The following is a 26,206-nucleotide window of genomic DNA, read 5'->3' as shown; positions in this document are numbered from 1 at the left end:
CCAAAAAGGATTTTGTTCACTGCACCCCAAAAAGATTGTGTTCACTGCACCCCACAAAGGATTTTGTTCACTGCACCCCACAAAGATTGTGTTCACTGCACACCAAAAAGGATTGTGTTCACTGCACCCCAAAAAGATTTTGTTCACTGCAGCCCAAAAAGATTGTGTTCACTGCAGCCCAAAAAGATTGTGTTCACTGCAGCCCAAAAAGATTGTGTTCACTGCAGCCCAAAAAGATTGTGTTCACTGCAGCCCAAAAAGATTGTGTTCACTGCAGCCCAAAAAGATTGTGTTCACTGCAGCTCACACACAGAAAAATGGATGTGGATCACTGACACCTGCCTATCTCCAATCCCACACCACACAGCAATATCGATTGTAGTTTGTAGAACACAGTTTCCCTAAAATTCAGCAGACTCTGTCCCTAACAGGATTGAGAAGAGATCGTAGATCAGGATTGAGTGCAGATTCACCCCACCCCCCACACAGCAATATCGATTGTAGTTTGTAGAACACAGTTTCCCTAAAATTCAGCAGACTCTGTCCCTAACAGGATTGAGAAGAGATCGTAGATCAGGATTGAGTGCAGATTCACCCCACCCCCCACACAGCAATATCGATTGTAGTTTGTAGAACACAGTTTCCCTAAAATTCAGCAGACTCTGTCCCTAACAGGATTGAGAAGAGATCGTAGATCAGGATTGAGTGCAGATTCACCCCACCCCCCACACAGCAATATCGATTGTAGTTTGTAGAAGACACTGACCCTATATAATTCAGCAGACTCTATCCCTAAAATGCCTACAACTCGCCCTGCCTAAACACTCCGACCTGTCCCTCAATTCTATCCGGACACAAATGGTTTTTTCCTGCCTATCTTTCCCTAATCAGCAGCCAGCACGTTGATGTGTGCTCTGTCCCTGAATCTAAGCAGCATAATGACGCCGCTGCGGCTGCCTCGAACTTATAAAGACTTGGTCACATGCTTCAGACGGCCAATCACAGCTACTGAGACATTTGCAGGCATGGCTGGGATGGCTTAAGGCACACCAGTTAAACGATTGTTGATTGGCTGTTGAAAGCCCGCCATGAAAAGAGCGCCAAAGCATGCAAAACCCGGAAATAAAACGACCGAACACGGATTTTTACCCGAACATACAGTAAAGTGTCCGTGTCCGTGTTCGGGTACAAAAAATCCAATTATTCGGTACGAACACGAATAATACAGTCCGTGTTCGCTCAACACTAATAACAACTCCAGATACCTAGGTATTCACACATGGTCACCACAGAGTAGATCATGGAGTAGCATTATCTCCAGAAAATATATGAATGGGCTCTGTCACTCTTTATTTGTTCACCCCAGAAAGCTTGATAAAATATTATTATTATTATTATTATTATTATTATTATTATTATTATTCAGGATTTATATAGCGCCAACAGATTGTCCAGCACTTTACAATGTAAAGGGAGACAGAAGAGTCCAAATACAATTCCATACAAGAGGGTTAGGAGGGCCCTTGAGACAATTCCTCAAGAATATTATTTAAAGCAAAACTAAAGTTGTATAATGTGAGCCGGTGAGTTTTTTATGTAATGCAATTTCTGCAAAAAATACACTTACCTGCCTGTTTGCCATGTCCATCATGCATGCACAGCTCAGCTTACAGTGGCTGGCCCAATCCCCAGTGTGCATGCATAGGAATGACATCATCCCATGCCGGCCAGTGAAGATGGATAAAAACACAGGAGAAGATGCCGGCACTAGTAGTAGGAAAGTTGGGTATAAAAGCTGCCTTTAGTTTTACTTTAACATTACAGTAAAAGTCCAGGAATGGGCACTTGTGCATGTCCCTAATTCTCAGACCCAGATGTCATGCTGACCAGTTACTTACTGAATATAATCAAGTTAACTGATGCTTTAGGATAGAAACATACCTAAACCCATGGTTCTGCTCCAGACTTGTTCCTTTTAACCCACAAAGAAAACTCAGGTGCTGGCTACCACAGCCCATCTCTCACTTGACTTCCCCTATCCTTGTGAGCAAGCCAGTAGTGGTGAGAGCCTGAGGACACAGAGAAATTGGTGAGAGGGAGGAGGAGGAGGTGGAGAGAGAGAGCTGAAGACACAGAGAGAAAGGGAGACAGCCGGGCACTGAGCAGCAGGCAACTCGCATTGACAGTGCAGAGGGATCCTTCTATTGTATCATGTCACTCAGTGCTTTAGGTGGCCCAAAAGAGGTGGCGATACTCTATTATAGCCTATAAATTTTGTCGCCCCCCCCACCCCACATCAGGGTCCCAACAGAGCACCCCCCATGCTTGGGCTGGGACTCCTGAGCAGGGGACTCACTGGTGGTGACTGGTCTGGCTCTGGAAATATTCTTGGGGGGGGGCAATTGAGGGCGCAGATGTCCAAAATGAGTGTACTGGTACGCTAAGGTGCATGGAGAGGTGGCGGTATGCTCAAGAGTCATATTTGGAAGTGCTGGTACTGAGTACCAGTGCATACCGGCCCACTTAAAGCACTGAGGGATTGGAGTCCTACTAAGCGGGGGAAGCCGATAGTAACTTATCCATTCACATCAAGTGTTGCTGGCGTTAGTTTGACCGCTCTGTAAAAGGAGGGTCAAACTTTCTGGTAAGGAGCCCTGATTGTCATCACAGGGTGAAATAGGATTTTCTTTCTTGCTATACTATGACTGGTCTACTGGGATTGATCTCTCCTTCCCTGGGACTTTTATATGTTCTTTATATATACGTTCATATATGAATGCACTTTTTTTGGCACTGCTCCTACTTTGACCATTGTTACCTATAGGACTGTAATCTACCTACTGAGTTGGCTGCCTTTTTGTTTATATGCTTTTTAGCCTTTTTGCACATTTGTAGTCTTGAGCACAGATACCTCTTCATTTTCTAGTAGTGGTGAAATGCATCAAGGAAGGTGGATTCCATTGAAAACATTAATGTATGCAGTTTTCAGCTTTTGACAAATTAAATTAAGAAATTAGAGATAAGTTCACTTATCTGACATTTATGTATAGAATGCTTTCTCCGGGACTGTTACTGAAACATATCAAACACAGCTAGGAATCCAGCACTTTCAATGTAATGGCAGCCCTCATAAATGAAAAAGCCATTTAAATGTATATACAAATCATAACTGCATGGCATTTAGTTTGCTAAACTGCTGTAAATAATATGTCATTGACATTTTTCTTGTTTTTATCATAAAATGCTTGTAGTCTCCACTGCAGAAGCATGTCCCAAGGAGCAGGAGCACAACTCAGAGACAGATACCAGAAAGAACCTAAACCATAATCTGTATTTAGGATCACCAGGGGTTATTTTAATAAGAATTGCACATTTTAACAGGTTGTGTATAACTTTAAATATGACACCAACATTTTAACCACTTAAGCCCTGGAGGATTTGGCTGCTCAAAGACCAGGCCCTATTTTGCGATTCGGCACTGCGCCATTGTAACAGACAATTGCACGGTCGTGCGACGCTGTACCCAAATTAAATTGACGTCTTTTTGTTCCCACAAACAGAGTTTTCTTTTGGTGTTATTTGATCACCTGTGCGATTTTTATTTTTTGCGCTATAAACAAAAAAAAGAGCATAAATTTTGAAAAAAAAAAAACAATATTTTTCAATTTTTTTTATATGAAATTCTCAAAAAAAAATGTAAAAATCAAAATTTTTTAACATTTTAGGCCAATTTGTTTTCTGCTACATATTGTTGGTAAAAAAAAATCACAAAAAAAGCGTATTTTGATTGGTTTGCGCAAAGTTATTGCATTTACTAACTACGGGAAAGATTTTTGTCATTTTTTTTTTTTTTTTTTTTAACGCATAATGGCGGTGATCTGCGATCTTTTTTTGCAGGACTGCCACATTGTGGCGGACAGATCGGACCCTTGACTGACATTTTTGACACTTTTGGGGGGACCAGTGACATTACTATAGTAATCAGTGCTATAAATATGTACTGTTACTGTAAAAATGACACTGGCAGGGAATGGGTTAACTTTATTGGTGATCAAGGGGTTAAGTATGTCCCTAGTGGCATGATTCTAACTGTCAAGGGACGTGGCTTGTTAGATCATCACAGCGACATACGATCCTACTTAGCAGGATCGCATAGCCTCAGTGATGTCTATTACAGATTGTCAAAAATGGCCTTTTCCACTCTGAAGATAGAGGAAACCTATCATAATGACCCATTCCACTCTAAAGAGTGAGATGACCCCCCAGTAATCACTCATTCCACTCTGAAGATGAAAATGTCCCATCATTGATGACCCATTCCACTCTGAAGATGGAAATGACCCCTTATTGATGACCCATTCCACTATGAAGATGGAAATGACCCCTTATTGATGACCCATTCCACTATGAAGATGGAAATGACCCCTCAATGATCACCCATTCCACTGAAAATGGAGATGACCTATTAATGATATATAATTTCTCTCTGAAAGATAGAGATGACCCATCAGTGATGACCTTTTCTACTCTGAAGATGGAGATGACTCATCATTGATGACCTATTCAATTCTGAAAATAAAGATGACCCATCAATGATGACCCATTCCACTCTGAGGATGGAGATGACCAATTATTGATGACTCATTCCCCTTTGAAATTGGATATGACCTATAAATGATGACCCACTCCACTCTAAAGATTGAGATGACCCACCAGTAATCACTCATTCCACTCTGAAGATGGAAATGACCCCTCAGTGATGACCCATTCCACTCTGAAGATGGAGATGACTCATCATTAATGACCCATTCCACTCTGAAGATTGAGATAACCCCCCCAGTAATCACTCATTTCACTCTGAAGATGAAAATGACCCATCATTGATGACCCATTCCACTCTGAAGATGGAAATGACCCATCAGTGATGACCCATTCCACTCTGAAAATGGGGATGACCTATTAATGATATCTAATTTTTCTCTGAAAGATGGAGATGACCCATCGGTGATGACCTATTCCACTCTGAAGATGGAGATGACTCATCTTTGATGACCCATTCCACTCTAAAATTGGAGGTGACCTATAAATGATAACCCATTCCACTTTGGAGATGAGGACAACCCATCAATGATGACCCATTCCACTCCAAAGATGGGCATAACTATCAAAGATGACCCATTTCACTCGGAAGAGAAAATGAATTACATTTTTATTTTTTATACTTCTTTATTAAGCTAGAAATAGCCTGTTGAACCTGCTGGTTCCTAAGTGTAAATATGAAGGGATTTGTCACGGGTATGATGAAAATGACTACAGCGCTCATCACTTTACTCAGCTCTAGTGACTGACCCTTTCTGGGGGTGACGTACAAAAATATGCTGCTCAAATACACAATTGTCATAGTAGTAAAATGCGATGTACAGGTAGAGAAGGCCTTTTTCCTTCCATTAGCTGATGGGATACGAAACACTGCCAACAGTATGTAAGTATATGTGAAGGTGATAAAGATAAGAGTCCCTAAAATGACCACAGAAAACAGAAGAAAATCCAGAATTTGGATTAGGGACGTATCCATACAAACAAGCTGGATTAGAGGCACCGAGTCACAAAAAAAGTGATTAATCCTGTTTGGCCCACAGTATGGCAGATCAATTTTAAAAATTGTACCTATGTTAACCGATAGGAAGCCACCAAACCAAGAAAGAACAACTAGAATACTACATTTGTTCCAGGTCATAATATTGGTGTAATGTAATGGTTTACACACAGCAAGGTAGCGGTCATAAGACATGACGGCAATGAGTATCATATCGGCAGTGCCTAGCAAGAAGAAGCAATAGGACTGAGCCAAACAGCCAGCATAGGAAATGCTCTTCTTCTTGGACATCAAGTTGCTCAAGACTTTGGGGGTCACAACGCACGTCAAAGTAACTTCCATCAAAGCATAATTCGCTAAAAAAAAATACATAGGGATATGAAGACTATGATTGATACAAATAAGAAACAATACAAAAAAATTGCCAAATAATGAGACAACATAAAGAAGAGTAAATATGATAAACAGCAACATTTCTATCGCCCAAACTGATGGCAAGCCATCTAAAATGAATTCTGTCACGGCAGTTTGGTTGACTCCCATATCTACTGGAAAGTTGTGGCTGGGAATAAAATTAAATAAAAGGAATGGTGAGAAATGATAATGTAAAACAATAATCAGAATAAAAATGTAAAAAGAGTCAATGCGATTTGGTTGTCAGCACTGGAGTGGGAGTTCCGCACCTCAAGCACATGTGGCATGGACACCGTTCTAGTGGGCCTTGTAGAAGTACAATAAGATTTTTTTTCTTAACTCCAACAGCTTGCTGAATGGCAACATGGTGTCATCACTGCTTCAGGAATGAGCTTAGAAAAGCATTATAAACATGGAAAGATTTATAGGCAGGAATCCGTTTATGTTTTATTTTTCACGTGCTATTTTTTTTTTCTTTCAACATTACACAGCAGACAACAATTCACAATGGAAAAAAAAATCATTATTTAAAATGGATCCTAATACAAAATGTATAATTTTTCCAAGGAATCGGAACACAAAGGTAGAAATAAGGTGAGTATGGACAGCATTAATGCATATTTTTCTGATCAATAAAGCCGAAAGCCTTCTGATACGAGGAGCTCAGAATGATCGGGAGATGCACAGAGAATATCAGTTGTGTTGGCTTCTTTTAAAAGAACGTGAAATTATCCTGACTTTATATTCCCTCTCTGTAGACTTGTGTGATTTCCCTTTAGGAACCATTTGTACATATCCTCTAATGACTTCATTTAAATTGTTTCTAATACAATCTAATATTACTTTTTTAAATGGACAGTTGGTTTTTAAGGATAATGTTAGATTATAATATTTATAACTGTATTAATATATAGAGACTGGAATTGCTCTTGGATACGGAACTGGTTAAAGGGGCAAGTCCAAACAGGGCCATCTTACCGAATGGGCACGCTGGGCAGTTGCCCGGGGGCCCCACTTGCCCGGGGGCCCCACCTGCCCAGCAACCCAGTCCCAGCCAAGCATTAGTCCCGATTCCCGTGTGCATCCCGCCACTGAACTTAGCAGGTGGCAGGCCCCTGTTGGCCCATGCGCTGCTATCTGGCCACTTGGGCCATGGAGGGGAGCCCACAACTGCAGGAATGCCTGTCTGCCTCCAACGGAACAGGCACACACAGGACAGTCGAGTCTGACTCCCATTCTTGTGTGTGTGTGTTCACCGGACCCAGCCGCCGAACTTGGAAGCTGTCATTAGCCTGGCACTGCTGTACCAATAAATATCACCTTATCAATAATTTGCATTTTTATTCTCACGGGTGATTGTGTAGGCGGGGCCCCAGTGCACTGCATTGCCCGGGGCCCTTTAATGCTCTTAAGATGGCACTGTGTCCAAAGGATGGTAATAAACAGTGCATACTCAGACTGGTCTGGGGTAGTAAGTGGCGTCCCCCAAGGCTCAGTTCTGGGACCAATTTTGTTCAATTTATTCATAAACAGCATTGAGGTCGGGATCAGTAGTTCGATATCAGTTTTTACAGATTACAGACACAAAATTGGGCAGGGCAATAACTACACAGCATGAGGCAGATACCTTACAGAATGACCTGATCAAAATAACAGAGTGGTCAACTACATGGCAAATGAGGTTTAATGTGGATAAGTGCAAGGTCCAATAACGTAAAGGCAAAATACACGCTGGGGGGGGGGGACCTCTGGTGGTGTCGAGAGTGGGGAAGGATCTGGGGGTCTTGGTGGAAGATAGACTTAGCAATAGCATGTAATGTCAAGCTGCAGCTGCCAAATCCGGCAGAATATTGGCATGCATAAGGAAGGGGATGTATTCCAGAGATAAAACTATAATCCTTCCACTTTATACAACTCTGGTCTGACCGCATCTGGAGTATTCTGTCCAGTTCGGGTCGCCAGTCCTCAGAAGGGATGTGTTGGAGCTGGAGAGAGTCCAGAGAAGGGCAACTAAACTGATTAGGGGATTGGAGGACATTAATTACGAAGAGTGTTTAGACGCGCTTGATTTATTCTCCCTGGAGAAGAGACGCCTGAGAGGGGACATGATAGCGATTTAGAAATACCTCAATGGTGATCTCAGCATAGAAAAAAAACTGTTCAGTCGCAAGGAATGCATGAGGACGCAAGGCCATACAATGCGTTTAGAGGAGAAGAGATTTAACCTCAGGCTACGCAGGGGGTTCTTTACTGTAAGGGCTACAAGACTGTGGAATTCTCTGCCACAAATGGTAGTAACTGCGGGGAGTATGGCTACTTTTAAAAGACTCTTTTTTTTTTTTTAATGATATATTTTTATTAAATTTTTCAAATCACATACAAAGTAAATATAAGACAAAAGAAGAAATGGGGAAACCCATATGGAAGAAAAATATATATAAAATATATTTTTTAAAAATATTTTTTTCCCCAAATATATTGTAAATATATTTGAAATGCTACAATTTTGGCCATATTCAATATATTTCTAAAAATTGTTCCCTAAATATATTGGAAATATATTTTTCTTCCATATGGGAAGAACCCAAAAAATTCTTCTTTCTTTAATTTCTGGCATTTTCAATTAAAAAAACATTGCCCCTTCCTTCCTCCCCCTCCCCCCCCCCCCAGCCTCATATGTTCTCCATATTAGCCATCAGTGAATTTCATTAACAATCTTTGGAGAAAATATTCTCCCTCCCTCCTCCATCATATTATCGTGAATTATAACCCTAAGTGATTAATTCATATTATCAATCATTAAGGGGAGATATCTCCCATCTCAAAAACCTTTCTACACCCCAGTGTCATGATTCCCCTGTGTTGAGGGGAAAAAAAAAACACCCCAATTTTTCCCTCTTTCCCATTATCGTGAATTACACTCCTATGTGATAATTTCTATTATCAAAATTAAATCATAAGGAGGGGGGGATTATCCTCTTAACCAGGCATTACTAAATGGCAGACCGCGGTCTGGATCCAGGCCCTGTTTATGTCTCATCCGGACCCCTGTGGTCCCACCCTTTTAGAGTCATTCTGCCCACAGCCATCACCACTGCCAGTCTCACAGAGCCAACAGGTGAAGGCAGGACAGCTATAGACAAAGGGCGGGGGCTACCCAAGTTAACAAGCAGGTGATTGGTTGCGAGGATACAGGGCGGTCATCGCACAAACATGCAATTCAGACCTCTGCTGAAAGAATATTTTACTGACTGGATCTTTGTAAATTTTAATTCACTACCCCTGCCCTAAACCAACCAATAACATAATTTGTTATACATACAGTGAATAAAAAAGGGGGGGGAGGGAGGGAAAGGAAAAAAAATGAGGAAGAAGAAGAAGAAGAAGGGGAAGGAATTTATACTTATTGCTCAATCAAATACTAGGCTCACAAAACTCCACTCTTCACTGTCTGAGAGCGTATGTTAATCTATATTTAAACAGATCCTTTAATTACCTCTAATTTAATGTCAAAGTGAAAGAAGAAGAGAGAGAGAAAGAAAAAAAAAAGGGGGGAAGAGAATTTCCCCTAAGGAGTGACCACCCCCCTAAGGGACCCCCCATTTTATCCTGAGCATGCACCTCAAGTATAAATTATAAGAATATAGACGATACCACCTCCAAGTCCATAGTCTATTTCCAATCATGTTAAATGTCGCTTATTTCCTCTGAGTATAGCCTCCAAACCGCCCATATTTCTTGAAAAAGAGACTGCTAACCCCGGGAAACCAGCACACTCCTCTCCACCTCCATGATCCCACTAACTTCTCATTTCCATTCTCCTAGAGTATGAGTTGTAGACTGATCCAGTGTCTGGGAATCAGACACTTAGCAGCATTCAACACAAACAGAATAATACTCCGCCTGTATCTCTTTACAGAGGAATGCGTATCATGGAAGAGGTATTGAAGGGGGTGCGGTCCAACGGGGCCATGGCCAGTTTCTGTATCCAGGGATGAATATCATCCCAATAGGATTGAATACGTGGGCATTCCCACCAAATATGTAGAAACGAGCCCACCTGGCCGCACCCTCGTCAACAGCTTGGGTCAGCCTTGGGGAACATCTGTGCTAACTTGGCACAGGTCCTATACCAACGCGATATAAACTTATAAGAAGATTCCTGAACCCTAGTGCTAATAGATAAAACGTTACTTGCATAATTTTTGTTTTTTTTTTTTTTTTTTTTCCAATAAAGTGCTTTATTGAAGTTAAATGAAAATACAATGAAAACTGTAAAATGGCTTAACAAGTAAAGCGCAATATAACAATAGTGAAATACATCTAGTAAATGTTGTACGTAAATAAAGTAAACAAATATACAATCAGTTTGAGCCTAGATGTACATCAAAGCAATCATGTAGCAGGTAAGGGGTATGGACCAGGATGTCCATACCTAGGGCCCATAACCCTGAGAAAGAGTGGAGAGAGAAAGAGAGACAGGAAAGAGAGAAAGTGAGAAACAAAGGAGGAGAGGGAAGGCGAGGCGAGGGGGGAGGGGGGGGGGGCAGGTAAAATATCGATTACTATTCTTACTATTCTAAGCTCATCTCCCATTAGTCGACTGACCTCGAGTTAGATACGAATTACTAAAATTTTTGTTAATTGCGGAGGGGAGAATTTAATTCCCAACTCTCTTTCCCATTCTCTAACATAAAAAGGTACACAACTGAGTCCAAAACCAGATTGTGCATATGAGATAGTAAATGCCAAGATTTTGGGGGCTTAATCACCCATGACTCCAAAGGATAGAGTTGATCAATCGATCAAGGGGGGCTGGAAATTTAGTTACAAAATCCATCATTTGTAGACTGGGTGGGAGACAATATGACGGCACTGGAGGCACTGTCAGCAACCCAATCTACTATCGCCTGTACTTGTTCTGGCCTCAACATTCGTAGAGCCGCATTAGGCCCGACCAAATACTGCTGCAGGGTCTGTCGCCTACTCGCAACTGAGGAAGGTGTTTCACTTGTGCATGTAGCTGGCACAGATCGACCATGTCCTCTCCTTGCAACAGGAGCTCTACCAGCAGCACCATGACCGGGGCCACGTCCCTTATTTGACCTTCTCCTCATATTTCTCAAATTTAGGATCTTGCCTTAAATGGGTGTTTTTTGAGTAGCAACATAGAACAACAGTATCTAAAGGGTGTATCCCACAGTAACATATGCAGCAAACGCTGCAAAATTATTATTTTTGCCCTAAATGGGTGTTTTTTGAATAGCAGAATAGAACAACAGTATGTTATGTATTTTGCCCAAAAAGGGTGTTTTTTGACTAACACAGTAGGACAGCAGCTTGAATTCTACACGTACAGATGCAGCAAGCAAGGGCTATAAAATTGTGGATTTTAGCCCAAAAATTGTGTTTTTTTGACTAACACAGTAGGACAGGAGCTTGAATTCTACATGTACAGATGCAGCAAGCAAGGGCCATAAAATTATGGATTTTAGCCCAAAAAGGGTGTTTTTAAAAACCCAGAAAATTATAGCTATATATAGCTTTAAATGGTCACTGAATAATGCAACAGAGCCCCAAGATGGAGGGTGATGCCAAAAATTGGTGTTTTTTTTCAAACACAGAAAACTATTGCAGTATTTAAGCTTGTTTTTATCACACATGCTGCAAGCAAAGGCTGTAAAACTGTGTATTTTGCCCAAAAAGGGTGTTTTTTTTTTTTACTAACACAGAAGGACAGCAGCTTGAATTCTACATGTACAGCTGCAGCAAGCAAGTGCTATAAAATTGTGGATTTTAGCCCAAAAAGGGTGTTTTTAAAAACCCAGAAAATTATAGCTATATATAGCTTTAAATGTGCACTGAATACGCTGCTGCACTGAGCTTGCATAACCCCCCCCACACCAACCACCTAACTAACAGATGGATAAAAGTATTTTTTCGTCACTGGGATCAGGGCAGGGTAAAAATATTGTGCACTGCACCCACACAACAAAATCTATGTAGATGAGTTGAAGTTCTGATTAAAGAATAATATTGATAATTCTGTCATCTTCTATATTCTCTCCCTTTCTCCCTCAATGCAGCAGCACCCTAGTACACAACAACATCTATGTAGATTAATTCGAATGATCAGAGATTCTGTCCTACTCCTATACTTTCCCTCAAAGCAGCAGCCGCAGGCAGCCTTTCCCTACACTAGATAGAGGAGAGTGACGTGCGGCTCTATGTGACTCTAGTTCATATAGAGGCTGGGTCACATGCTGCACTGGCCAATCACAGCCATGCCATTAGTAGGCATGGCTGTGATGGCTTCTAAGGGCACACCAGTTAAACGCTTGTGGATTGGCTGCCCTGCATCTTTTTTTATGCGCCATTAAATTGCCGAACACCGAACTCGATAACGAATATACAGTACGATGTCCGGGTTCGGGTTCCGGTTTCCCAGAAAACCCTAAAGTCCGGTACGAACCTGAACTTTACAGTTCGAGTTTGCTCAACCCTACTCTTCACCTGCTCCCCCATTCTACATCTTTTAGCTAAACAGCCCACTCTCTAACTTCATGTCCACTCCAAAGCTTGGGAATTCAACTCACAAAAGCTAGTAGCAAAGGGTATATCCCTCTTCTACAACCTCTTACAAAGCAAGCCCTCCTTTCAAAAATCCTCAACCATGCAAAAATGGGAATCTGAATCTTAATACTTCCTATTCCCCCAAACAATGGCAGATTGTCATCCACACAGTATACAAATCATCTCACTGGGTTAACCACTGGGAGATGATGCTCAAAATCACTAACAGATGGTATTACACTCTCTTCAGACTAGCCAAATGCTCTCCACCTGTGTCACCTGAGTGTTGAAGAAACTGCAGGCAAATTGGTAGTCTATTACATATTGTCTGGGGATGCCCTAGCCCAGTGAGGGCAAACCTTGGCACCCTAGATGTTTTGGAACTACATTTCCCGTGATGCTCAACTACAAGGCAGAGTGCATGAGCATCATTGGAAATGTAGTTTTAAAACATCTGGGGTGCCAAGGTTCACCATCACTGCCCTAGCCTGACTAGTTTTTGGCGACAAGTGTTTCGGCTGTTGTCCACGTTCCCTGAAATACTGACCACTCCACACCCAGGACTAGCACTCCTTAATGTGAGAATAGATAATTACCCCCCCCCCCCCTTTGCATGGTTATAACCCAAATCCTTTTAGCAACTCGCTGCAATATTCTCAGGAAATTGAAAACACAAGACTTCCCAAATGTTTCTGAGGTCATCAACATTGTCCAATTAAACTATTCATATGGACACCTATTGGCAATAAACTCTCTCACAGAAGGACACCTACCTGCCTACTGTGGTCACAGCATTTGATCAGCCAAAAAACGGTGCCGCTAAGGGTCCAACTCCCTAGCCTTTCTCCTCTGTTATAGCTGCTATAGCTGTTTGACACAAATGTTCTTTTGCGATATGCATAATGTGTGCTATCAGTGTTTGTACTTTTCCAGAGATATCTTTGTACTGTGCACCATTTCTTGTTTGTAACCTCATTTGTAAATCAAATAAAAACTATTGAAAAAAAAAAAAAAGAATGGTTGTAATCTTAATAATATGTGTATTAGACATGAATGTATTATGTTTTTATTAGGTGTGTTCTACTTTGTAGCCACTAGAGGGGTTCATGCTAATCCCTTATTAGGTATGAATGTTTTATTTTGGAGTCACTTGATGGGATTGTCCTAATCCCATGGAGAGATAGAGACCAGCATGTGGGTCTTCAGTATCATGGCGGCCATGTGAGATAGTTTACATGAAAAAAAGGACATACATTTTATTTGGGTACAATGTCGCATGATGTCAGTTAAAGTAACAAACCACAAACCAATCAATGTACACTTATTGGGATTTTTATTTACCAAAAAAACATGTAGCAGAATACATATTGGCCTAAGTTTAAGAAGAAATGTGTTTTACAAATTCATTTTTTTTTATTGGATATGTTTTATTGCAGGAAGTAAAAAATGTTGTTTTTTTTTTCTTTCAAAAGTGTCGGTCTTTTTTTGTTTTTAGCGCAAAAAAATAAAAACGCAGAGGGGATCGATTTTTTTTCTTAATTTTTAAAAATTATAATCTTGTTTTTTGTTTTTAGAGCAAAAAATAAAAACCGTAGAGGTGATCAAATACTACCAAAAGAAAGCTCTTGTTGTGGGAAAAAAGGGATATACATTTTTTTTGGGTACAGTATTGCACAATGCCCTATTGTCCATTAAAGTAACAAACCACAAACCAACCAATATACGCTTTTTTTTTTTTTTTTACCAAAAAAACATGTAGCAGAATACCTATTGGCCTAAATTAGATAAAATAAATTTGATTTTTTTTTTTCAATTTTTTTTAATGTTTTATAGCAGAATGTAAACATATTTTTTTTTTCAAAATTGTCATTTTTTTTTTGTTTTTAGCGCAAAAAATAAAAACTGCAGAGGTAATCAAATACCCCCAAAAGAAAACTATTTTTGGGAAAAAAAGGACATACATTTTATTTGGGTACAGTGTTGCATGGTGCCCAATTATCAGTTAAAGTAACACAGTGCCGAATCGCAAAAATTGGCCTTGTGAAGGGGAGTAAATATTCCAGAGGTCAAATGGTTAATAAGGTTCAGAGTAAGAGCTTTACCATTGGATATAATATAATACAATATAACCCAAAGCAACATTTTAGATCCAAGATGTAAAAGCATCTAAAACAAACAGTTAGGTTCATATATATTTAGACACAGGCACAACTTTAGTATTTTTTTTGGTATTTACCAAAACATATTCACTCTCAGGTTTAATTTGGGGGTATGTGCATCCAAATCGGTTTACAGCTACAGCTCTTAAGAGAACCCCCCCCCCCCCCCATTTTTCAAGGGACCAAAAGTAATTGCAAAATTGAATCAAAAGCTGTTTCATGGCCAGGTGTGGGCTACTCCTTCGTTATTTCTTCATCAATTAAGCAGGTAAATGGTCTGGAGTTGATTCTAAGTGTGGTATTTGCATTTGGAATCTATTGCTGTGAACCTCCATCATGCGTTCAGGAGCCATCCATGCAAGTGGAACAGGCCATTGCAAGGCAACAAAAGAGATCGCAACAACATTAGGAGTGGCCAAAACAACAGTTTGGTACATTCTGAGGAAAGAAGAAGGCACTGGTGAGCTCAGCAATATAAAAAGGTCTGGACGTCTACGAAAGACAACAGTGGTGGATGAACGCAGGATCCTCTCTATGGTAAAGAAGAACCCATTCACAACATCCAGACAAGTGAAGGACACTCTACAAGAGGTGGGTGTATCATATTCAAATGCTACAATCAAGAGAAGACTTCACAAGAGCAAATACAGAGGGTTCACCACAAGGTGCAAACCATTCATAAGTGTGAAGAATAGAAAAGCCAAAAAAAAAAAAGGAAAAAAGGCACACCAGTTCTGGAAAAGCATTCTTTGGATGAATGAAACTAAGAATAATCTGTACCAGAATGAGGGGAAGAAAAAAGCGTGGAGAGGACCTGGAACAGTTAATGATCCAAAGCACACAGCGTCATCTGTAAAACATGGTGGAGGAAATGTGATGGCATGGGCATGCATGGCTTCCAGTGGCACTGCGTCATTGGTGGTTATTGATGATGTGACAGAAGACAGAAGCAGCCTGATGAATTCTGCAGTATTTAGAGATATACTGTCAGCCCAGATTCAGCCAAATGCAGCAAAGTTGATTGGACGGCGCTTCACAGTACAGATGGACAATGAACCAAAACACACCGCAAAAGCAACCCAGGAGCTTTTGAAGGAAAAAAAGTGGAATATTCTGCAAAGACCGAGCCAATCACCTGATCTCCACCCAATTGAGCATGCATTTCACTTGCTGAAGGCAAAACTGAAGGCTGAAAGAACCACAAACAAAGAACAACTGAAGGCAGCTGCAGGCAGTCTGGCAAAGCATCAGAAAAGAGGAAACCCAGTCTTTGGTAATGTCCATGGGTTCCAGACTTCAGACAGTAATGGCCAGTAAAGAATTCTCAACAAAATATTAAAAGTGAACATTTTATTTATGATTCTATTCATTTGTCTAATTATATTTGAGCCCCTGAAAATGGGGGGGGGGGGTCTGTGTAACAACAAATGGTTGAAGTTCCTGACATTTGAACTTGATAATCATGCCAAACCCTTTGAATTAAAGTCTGCTCTTCAAATTCACTTTGATTGTTTTGTATTAATTTTATTCTGGTGACATACAGAGTCAAAAGTATGAAAATTATGCCTGTGTTCAAATATATATGGACCTAACTGTACATCAAGATGACAAATTAGCAATGCCAGCATGCTAAAAACTGCAGAGCCAAAATATACAGGCTATGGCTGTAAGGCTAGGACACCGGAGAACATTATTTAGTAGGGAAACCTGGAGATGGTGGCATTTCCAGAGTATGCACCCAGAAGGATCAAGCATAACCTGGCAACATCATAAACAAAGTGTTGCCAAAGAGTGTAAAATCAGAGCTGGAAGAGATCACTGGAAAGAACACCAGGAAACAGTGAAACAAAAAAGAAACAAATATTATTATTATTATTCAGGATTTCTATAGCGCCAGCAGTTACAACAATACAGTTACAATACAATAAAATACAAGAGGATTAAGAGGGCCCTACTCAGAAGAGCTTACAATCTAATGGGGTGGGGCAGGTGTTACAAGAGGTTGTAACAGTAGGGAATGAGCTGATGGAAGATTAGTTGGCGGTGTGATAGGCTTTCCTGAAGAGATGAGTTTTCAGGGATCACCTGAAAGCAGCTAGAGTAGGGGATAGCCGTACAGGTTGAGGTAGAGAGTTCCAGAAGATGGGAGAGGCCCTGGAGAAATCCTGGAGACGAGCATGGGAGGAGGAGACAAGGGAGCTTGAGAGTAGGAGGTCTTGAGAGGAGTGGAGAGGACAGTTTGGGTGATATTTGGAGACAAGATTGGTGATGTAGCTCGGGGGGAAAGTTGTGAATGGCTTTGTATGTTGTGGTTAGTATTTTGAATTTAATTTGCTGGGCAATTGGGAGCCAGTGTAGGGATTGGCAGAGAGGGGAGGCAGACACTGAGCGGTTGGTAAGGTGGATGAGCCTGGCAGCAGCATTCATGATGGACTGAAGAGGGGAAGAGCCTATGGAGTGGTAGGCCTATGAGAAGGGAGTTGCAGTAGTCAAGGCGAGAAATAACAAGGGAGTGAATGAGTAGCTTGGTGGTTTCAGTTGTTAAAAAGGGGCACATTTTTTGAGATGTTGCGGAGGTGAAGTCTACAAGCTTTTGACAATGATTGGATTTGGGGCTGAAAGGACAGGTCAGAGTCCAGGATTACACCTAGTACCCTGGCATGAGGGGAGGGATTGATGGTTGCATAACTAGTTTTGATGGAAAAGTCATGGAGGGGGGCATGGGTGGGCAATTACCAGCTCAGTTTTAGAGATTTCATTTGAGGAAGTGGTGTGACATCCATGTAGATATGTCAGTAAGTAAGCTAGCAATGCGAGAGGAGACTGAATGAGTGAGGTGAGGAGTAGACAGATAGATTTGAGTGTCATCGGCGTAGAGATGGTATTGGAAACCGTGGGCGGTTATCAAGTGACCGAGGGAGGCGGTGTAGATTGAGTCAAACCAATTTAATAGTGTCAGCAATAAATGGAGTCAGTGGTTGTAGGGCAAGGCAGCAAGATATGGTTTTTGTATGATATGATATTATATGATATGTTATGATATGATTTTTAATGATATATTATCATTCTATATACATATATAGTAGTTACTATATTATGGGACCAACCATATTGTTTTTAAATAGTACTGTATTATAAAAAAAAAAAAAATTGTTTAGAAACGTCCATTCAACTGTTTATTTCTTCTTTCTTTTCTGTACCACATTAAACAGTAAACATTTTGAATAAAATAAACAAGTAGTGCAGCGCTCTAGTGTTATTGAAATACAAATAGATATATCCCAATTCCAAAGGGTGAACAATATATAGGTTATATATATATATATGATCAAAAAAAGGGAAAAGTAGCAGATGCAATAGTCCCACAGCCGTGATGGTAGTGGGGGTCCTTAGATAAGCTCGTTGACACCTCACACTCCCATGCTCTGCTTACCAGACAACGTGTGACCCCCTGAGTGGTCAACTTGCGCTTAGGTTTAAAAACAATCCGGCATTCCCAACAGGCAGGAGAGTCACTTTCAGAAAGGCAGGTTACAAACAAATCTAGCACCAAGGTGGAGGTTAAAACTCATTCCAGAGAAGGTTCGGATCATATAAAAACAAAAGCACTGCAATAGTATATTATTGCTAAAAAACATATATCTTTATTAACGGAAAGGGGATTCACACATATGTCTTGTGTACATTGAATCACACAATCCGGCGTGACAAAGACAGAAAGATCGGGTTTTCCAGTATCAAACATGGCCAACTGCGTGGTGGTGCGCGTACGCAGCTCCGCCTGACGTGTTTTGTCACATCTGACGTCATCAGGGATTAGTAAACATGTTGAACATTCAGATTCTTCTTATGGATGTCAAAGTTTGTTTGAAAGCAGTCTTGATGTCTTGGTTCCTCAGGGTATAAATAAAGGGGTTCAATAGTGGGGTGATCACTGTATAGAGCAAAGATAGGACTTTGTTTGCAACCAATAAATATCCAGGTGGAACCACATAGACCAAAATCAAGGTGGCATAATAGGTGGAGACAACTCCCAGATGGGAACTGCAGGTGGAGAAAGCTTTCTTCTTCCCTTTTGCTGAAGAAATCCTGGTGATTGCTTGGATGATAAACCCATAAGAAGCTACAATTATGAGGAATGGGAATAAGGTTGCTGATGATGAAAGCAAAGACACAACCATTTCAACAATGGAAGTGTCGGAACAAGACAGCTTCATTAAAGGAAGAACGTCACAGAAGAAATGGTCAATGATATCTGACCTGCAAAAGTTTAAAGTTTTTAGGAAACCTATAGAGATGGAAATAATCAAAAATGCCAAAGTCCAGCAGACAAGAATCAGAGAAAGACACAACCTGGGACTCATAATTATCCTGTAGTTGAGAGGTTTGCAGATGGCCAAAAATCTGTCATAGGACATTGCCGAGAGGAGGAAACTCTCTGCCACAGCAAATGACCCAAATAAGAAAAACTGTGTGAAACAACCAACAAGAGAAAACATTGCACCATCTCTACGTATTACATGGAGCATGGGGGGAGACATATTGCTGGTAAACAAGACCTCCGACAGTGACAGATTGGAGAGGAGAACATACATAGGAGATTGTGAAAGGTCAGAAAAAAACACCAACATGATTATTAGGAGATTGCATGATAAACTCAGGATGTAGATGATTAAGAACAAGTTGAAGAGAAAAAGTCTGTAATTCGGGGATAATCTGAACCCAACAATAAAAAAGAAGATTGAAGATGTGTTCTGGGTGTCTGGTAATTGTTGAAGAGTAGAATCCATCTTATCTTTTCTGATAAAGAATCAAAACAATTTTTTGGAAATTAATTTTACAGTTTTTTTTATGTGTTTCCAATTTGAAGATTTTTTTTTTTTTTTATTTCTCATTTGATTTTGCACTTTAAGCTAATTCAACCTTTGCTTGAGATTTTATTTATAGGTGCACAGTAGTGGGTATGTAAAATAATAATTGAATTGAATTTAATGAAAATAATGGTAATAATAATAATAAAAGTGAGAGACATCATAATGGTAGTTGCAAAGAGGGTAAAGCCAATAATTCAGATGGTTATCAAATTAATTAAATTATCATTAAATAAATTAAAATTAAACGAAAATAGCTTATTTCAATTTAGCACCATGATCTGAGTACTACGAGATCTCACAATATATATAAAATAAAAAAAAAAAACATGGAGGAACTGAGCCAACATCCCAATTAATAAAAATATTTAGTAACTACATTTTTGTGGTGGGACTTTTTAGACACCAATGTATACTAAAATTTCTGACATTAAACTGTCTATTATATGAAAGAACCTTCAATTTGTATGGTACAAAAACACAAAATTTACAAAACCATTCACTCTTACATATACATAGTAGGTGAGGTTGAATAAAGACAATAGTCCATCCAGTTCAACCTGTGTAGGTGTGTATGGCCGTAATCATCTCTCATACCACTGAATGTTCTGATCCTTGAGATGTACGTCTAAGAGTCTTTTGAAAGCCACCATACTTCCCGCAGAAACCACCTCTTGTGGTAGAGAATTCCACAATCTTGTAGCCCTAACAGTAAAGAACCCCCCACTTTGCCTGAGGTTAAAACGCTTCTCCTCCAATCGCATTGTATGTCCTCAAGTCCTCATGCAATCCTTTCGACTGAATAGCATTTTTTCTATGCTGAGATCCCTGTTGAGGTATTTATAAATTGCTATCGTTTAAGGGCTTTCCCCGCCCATGTTTATTAAAATACATTTCATCAAGCACAAAATAACAGGGTTTCCCTTGCAGAGGTTTCAGCATTTCAATTTTAAATCAAAATACATTTTTATTCAGCCCCTGTGGCTTGAACTTGCAGCACTGCCACTCTGGCCTTAATCTTCAGGCCCGTGTCTGTCTCCTACAGACTGGTCGCTCACCAACTGGGTGCACATAGATAGCAGCCTAATGTGGCGCTGACTGCCCTGTGAAGCCCTCCTGACTTCTGGGCCAGACCTTCTGTCTGCTCAGGTGGAGCCCTTCTGACTCTTGGGCCAGACTTTGTGTCTGCCGGGGTAAAGCCCTCCTGACTCCTGGTCCAGACCTTCTGTCTGCCTGGGTGGAGCCCTCCTGACTCTTGGGCCAGACTTTGTGTCTGCCGGGGTAAAGCCCTCCTGACTCCTGGGCCAGACTTTGTGTCTCCCGAGATGGAGCCCTCCTGACTTCTGGACCAGACCTCCTGTCTGCTGGGGTGGAACCCCCATATTTTACAAACACTGAGGAAACTGAAAAGCTAGTTTCCTATTCATGTCACAAGCTCCCTGGAGCCCTTCAACCTATCTGGATGAGAACTTTGGGTCACAACCTCTTTTTAGACCCTGACAGGCAACGCTCTGCCACAGTATGTATAAGTGATCCTGCACTTTCGCTTGCAGGGGGCGCGTGCGCACCACCAGCGGGGTGCTTCTGCTGTTATTCTTCACAGCAGAAGCCGATCTGTGGGTGCCAGGCACTTGATGTCCTCTGGCACATGCTGATTGTCGGTAAACAACACAGGATGGGGATCTGCCAATGTAAACAAGGCATATTGCTGTTCTGACAGGGGGGAAGGGTTGGATTCTGTGTGCCTGCAAAGCAGGGACTCAAATCCATTTCTTTCCCTAGTAAAAGCACCTCATAGTACTCTGGCTAGGTACACAGTTAACCCTTTGATCGCCCTAGATGTGTAACCCCTTCCCAAGCAGTGTCTCTGGTTCCCCCAAATGGTCAAAACTGTAAGTTAGTGTCTGATTGAATATCACAGTTCCTCTATAAGTCGATGATCACCACCATTACTAGTAAAAAAAATAAATAAATAAAGATTCCATAAATATATATCATAGATTGTAGATGTTATAACGTCCGCATAAACCAATCAATATACGCTTATTGGGATTTTTTTTATACCAAAAACCTGTAGCAGAATACATATTGACCTAAATTTATGAAGAATGTTTATTTATTTTTTTTTTAAATGATTGGATGTTAAAAAAATGTCTTTTTTTGTTTATAGCGCAAATAAAATAAATAACACACACGTGATTAAATACCACCAAAAGAAAGCTATTTGTGGGAAAAAAAAATACTATCAATTTTATTTGGGTACAGTGTTGCATGACCGTGCTATTAGCAGTTAAAATAAAGCAGTGCCGTATCCCAAAAAATGGCCTGGTCATGAAGGGGGGATAAATCATCTGGAAGTCATGAGATTGTAAAGTCTCAAGGTTTTTTACCATAATGCATTCTATGCTGCAGCTGCCCCCAGCCACCCTCTTTTTCTTACCTGAGCCCGATCTGATCCAGCGATGAGCACAAGCCCAGCATCTTCAGCCACTGTCTCTCTCCTCATTGAACAGATTGATAGCAGCAGGAGACATGGACTCCCGCTGCTGTCACTCAAATCCAGTGACACAGGAGCAGGGGGCGTGGCCGGGTGCCGCTGTCTGTGTCAATGGACGCAGCAGCAGGACTCAGAAGCGCACCCCCCATGGAAAACGGCTTTCAGTGGGGGCACCCAATGAAAGGGAGGAGCCAGAAGCACCGGCGGCACCCCCAGAAAAGGAGGAATGGAGCTGTTCAGAGCAGGTAAGTATAAAATCCATAAAAAGAAGGATGAATCCAACCTCTCACCATTGGAGATACTTACTCCTTACTGGGAGAGATGTTGCAAATCTCTCCCAGTAAGGAGTAAGTATCTCCAATGGTGAGAGGTTGGATTCATCCTTCTTTTTATGGATAGTGTAGGACCCACTGACTATGGGGTACTTTGACGTAGTGGTGGGCTTGAGCACAATATGGCCATATGGTGGGACCAAATCCCCATTTTTTGCCTTTATATTTGATAGTCATTTCTTTTGCATGTGTGCGCTATTCTCTGTAAATATGCATGTCGCTTGGTTCATAGCTGCACCAGCTTTAGAAATGCATGTTCAGGGCGTGACCCCCCCCCCCAGCTCTTTGTTTGTTTGTTTGTTAGGTAAGTATAACATGTTTGTTATTTTTTATTAGAAAAAAACAAACCTGGGGGTGGAGCCGGCAGCCGGAGCAGATGGTAGGGTAGGAGACGAGCTCCGGAATCCAAGGCATCCACAGTGGCACACAGCTGTAATCCCGGACTATCGGAGGTTACAGAAGGCATCCACCTGGGGAACATAACAACCATGTCTGGCAAATGGAAGAATCTTGATGGACCGAAGAGGCAGGTGGCAGGTGGATCCAAGATAGCGCTGGCTCAGACAGACACGAAGCACAGGCTTGCAAATTATGGGTCGAAGTAGAAAGGGAATTTAACACCAGGCAAAGATCTAGCAGCTCTAGCATTAGAATCATGCACCCACCATAGTCCATTTACTCCAGACTACCCTATTATACAAGCTACATTAAGTGCCTGGGCAGTCCCTTACATAATTAACTTTCTTGATGAACCCTCTTGCACTATACCATTTCCACTTAAATCTTATGAATACCTGATTCGGGATTTCTCCGTAAAACTTTGGTCAAAACAAGGTATCGACTTCTTGCAGGAAGATGGAAGGTCAGAGGACAACAGTCTAATAGACTACAAAATTCATCAGATTGCTCACTATAAATGTGCCATCCCTGTAGGAAAGATTAAAATTCACCCAAAAATTTGGAAGGTTATCATGAACAGCCATAAAACCCATATCAAAGGTATGTCTTTCTTTTATAAATATTGCAATTTCTACCCAACTCTGGTAAAACTGGCACCCATGATAAAATGGGAAACAGAGCTAAATCAATCCTTAACACTTAAACAATGGCATAAAGCAATGAAGGCCACACGTAGAGCATCTTCATATACTGATCACTGGGATAACGTTCAGAAAATGCTCCACCATAGGTATCTGACACATATAAGACTCCACCAAATCAATCCAAATAGTTCAGACCTATGTTGGAGGGAATGTCTTCAAAGATGTAATTTAATTCATATTTTCTGGAATTGCCCAAAAATTATCCACTTTTAGAAGGAAATACATCAAATCATAACAGAAATAACAGGCATATCTAGACCCATGACCCCTGCCCTAGCTCTACTTAATTTGGGAGCACAAGTAAGGACGGTAGTTATACATATTTTGTTTGCATTACGTATTGCTTTAGAACAAATATGGAAATCTACTTCTGTATTAGCTAGCATTAATACCCAAGCACATTATGAGTAATGAATAGCATACAAAGACCACGAAATACAAGGTTACCATAACAAATGGGATCCTTGGAGATACTTCCCTAAAATATGAACATGACAAAGAAAATACACTATACAATATGAATCACACATAATTTAGGAGATGGTATGTCATATGTTATATTCAAGATTCTACATTCTTAGTTACATTATTGTTTACGTATCAGGGATATAGATCCTCATTCTGGGGAAGGCTTTCCATTAAGGCCACCCAAGGATATAAGATAGGGTATGGTCACAGTGTGACCCCCGATAGGGGGGCCAGCCTTCTCCGGAAAGAAAAATTCCTATATAGTTGAATAAACATATCCTTCTATTTAACACAGCTCAGTTACAATGGAATTGTTACTTAGTAGTATTATTTCACTGTACTGCTACCCCATATGTTTGCACTGCTCTATATGTTTACAGTGAGCTTTTTTTCTGTTATTCAACATCTTTTTCAAATAAAAATCTAAAGTTAAAAAAAAAAAACCTTTACAACCCCTTTAAGAATATATTATATCAGCAACATTTTCAGTTAAAAAAACATCTTCATCTTAATAAACTGTTTTTTTTTCCAGCTGAAAGTTAATAAATGTTAAGTGAATGCATGGAGAAATGCACATCATAGCTTAAACAAAAAATTCATGCCATACAGAAGTTATATTTCTATTAAAAAAAGACAAAACGTTTATTCTGAAATGTTTTTTCTATAGAATTGCAGCAGATGCAGTATTTCTAAAACAGTGAAATAAAGTCGAGCTGCATTTTGTATCTCTGTATCGCCCACTTATTGCATCATCTTTTCATAATAGCATTATAAAGAATAAATAACCTAAATTGGTTAATCCAGGTGCAAATCAATGTTTTATATGGTAGAAATAGCAAAATATCAACATTTAATTAAAAGGTTGGTAAGTAGGGTTGAGCGGACACCTAGATGTCCGTGTTCGACGGGTTCGGCCGAACTTTAAAAAAAAGTCCGGGTCCGTGTCCCGGACTTTTACCGAACTTTTCCCGGACACCGAACCCCATTGAAGTCAATGGGGACCCGAACTTTAAGGCACTAAAATGGCTCTAAAACACCAAAGGAAAGGGCTAGAGTGCTGCAAATGGCAGCAAAACGTAATTAAGAGCATGGCAAGTGCTCTGCAAACAAATGTGGATAGGGAAATAACTTAAAACAACAAAAAAAAACAGAAAAATAAAACAATGTTCTTCTTCATCTCTGAAGGACGAGGCCCATATGGAGTAGGAGGGAGGTTGAGGTGGTGGTGGATGTGGCGGTGACATAGGCGTGCGCACAGGGTGTGCTGGGTGTGCCTGGGCACACCCTAATCACCTAGGGCACATAGCATTGCCAGTGAGGAGATGGGAAAGATCTCCCTGGGACCTGCTCTGCTCTATTTCTCCTTGCCTACAGGTACATGGCCCCGATACATTACTCTCCCTGCTGGCAAACACATGCATGTGTATTTCAACTTTGGGGTGCACACCTTAATGCAATAGGCTGCGCACACCTATGGGCGGTGTAGGTGGAAGCGGCGGTGGAGGAGGACCAGGGCCGGATTAACAGCATCATGGGCTTGGTGCTGAGGATTTTGAAGGGCCTTAAGGGCCGTGCCTTGCCATGCACCCAGAGGAGGAAGGGTGCAGCCATGCATGCCTAATTCAACATGGGATGCTGTCTCTGAAGCCCATAAACACATCCATGCATCGCCAACTGTCCCTCCTTGTCCGGCCTTCACGCTGTGTGGGGAGGTTCTGAGGGTGCTGCCTGGGGAAGCGAGCATAGAAGCCAGACTTCTGTATTTACAAGTGACAGAAGAGCGGTCACAGTGAATATGGCCAACCCGGGGCCTATATAAAAGGTAGGGGCCTGGAGCTGCAGCTCCAATAGCCCCTACATTAATCTGGCCCTGAGGAGGAGGACGAGGTAGCCAACACTGCTTCTTTTCAAAAATTTTAAATGAGGGTACACCCCAAAAGAGTGAGAAAGAGCAAAAATGGAACAATGGGTGGGTAAGGTCGGTATCCATTGCTATTCTGCATAAGGTACGGAAAAGTCCCGTGGGATCCATGCCTGGTTCATTTTAATGAACGTGAGCTTGTCCACATTGTCTCTGGACAGGCGGCTGCGCTTGTCTGTTATAACGCCCCCAGCCGTGCTAAATACCCGTTCAGATAATACACTGGCTGCAGGGCACGCCAGCACCTCCAAGGCGTAAAGGGCAAGCTCAGG

The 26,206-nt window shown here is 41.0% G+C and overlaps 2 protein-coding genes across 2 annotated transcripts in view; one reads left to right on the top strand and one right to left on the bottom strand.

Moving 5' to 3' along the window:
* The window catches only part of LOC309558391 (uncharacterized protein), a gene marked incomplete at its 3' end in the record, with an annotated part of 897,500 nt that overhangs the window by 381,888 nt on the left and 489,406 nt on the right, over positions 1-26,206 (top strand). The gene's annotated exons all lie outside the window — the stretch shown is intronic.
* LOC309557606 (olfactory receptor 11G2-like) lies at positions 18,579-19,532 on the bottom strand (the record flags this gene model as incomplete). The annotated part of the gene is made up of 1 exon (XM_082260398.1): positions 18,579-19,532. One exon carries the CDS (start codon positions 19,530-19,532, stop codon positions 18,579-18,581), a length of 954 nt encoding a protein of 317 aa, XP_082116524.1.

The sequence above is a fragment of the Pelophylax lessonae genome, assembly GCF_965119305.1.
Source record: "Pelophylax lessonae genome assembly, chromosome: 6".
NCBI classification, from domain to species: domain Eukaryota; kingdom Metazoa; phylum Chordata; class Amphibia; order Anura; family Ranidae; genus Pelophylax; species Pelophylax lessonae.
The sequence above is the reverse complement of the archived record's forward strand: the minus strand, read 5'-3'. Positions and strand labels throughout refer to the sequence as shown.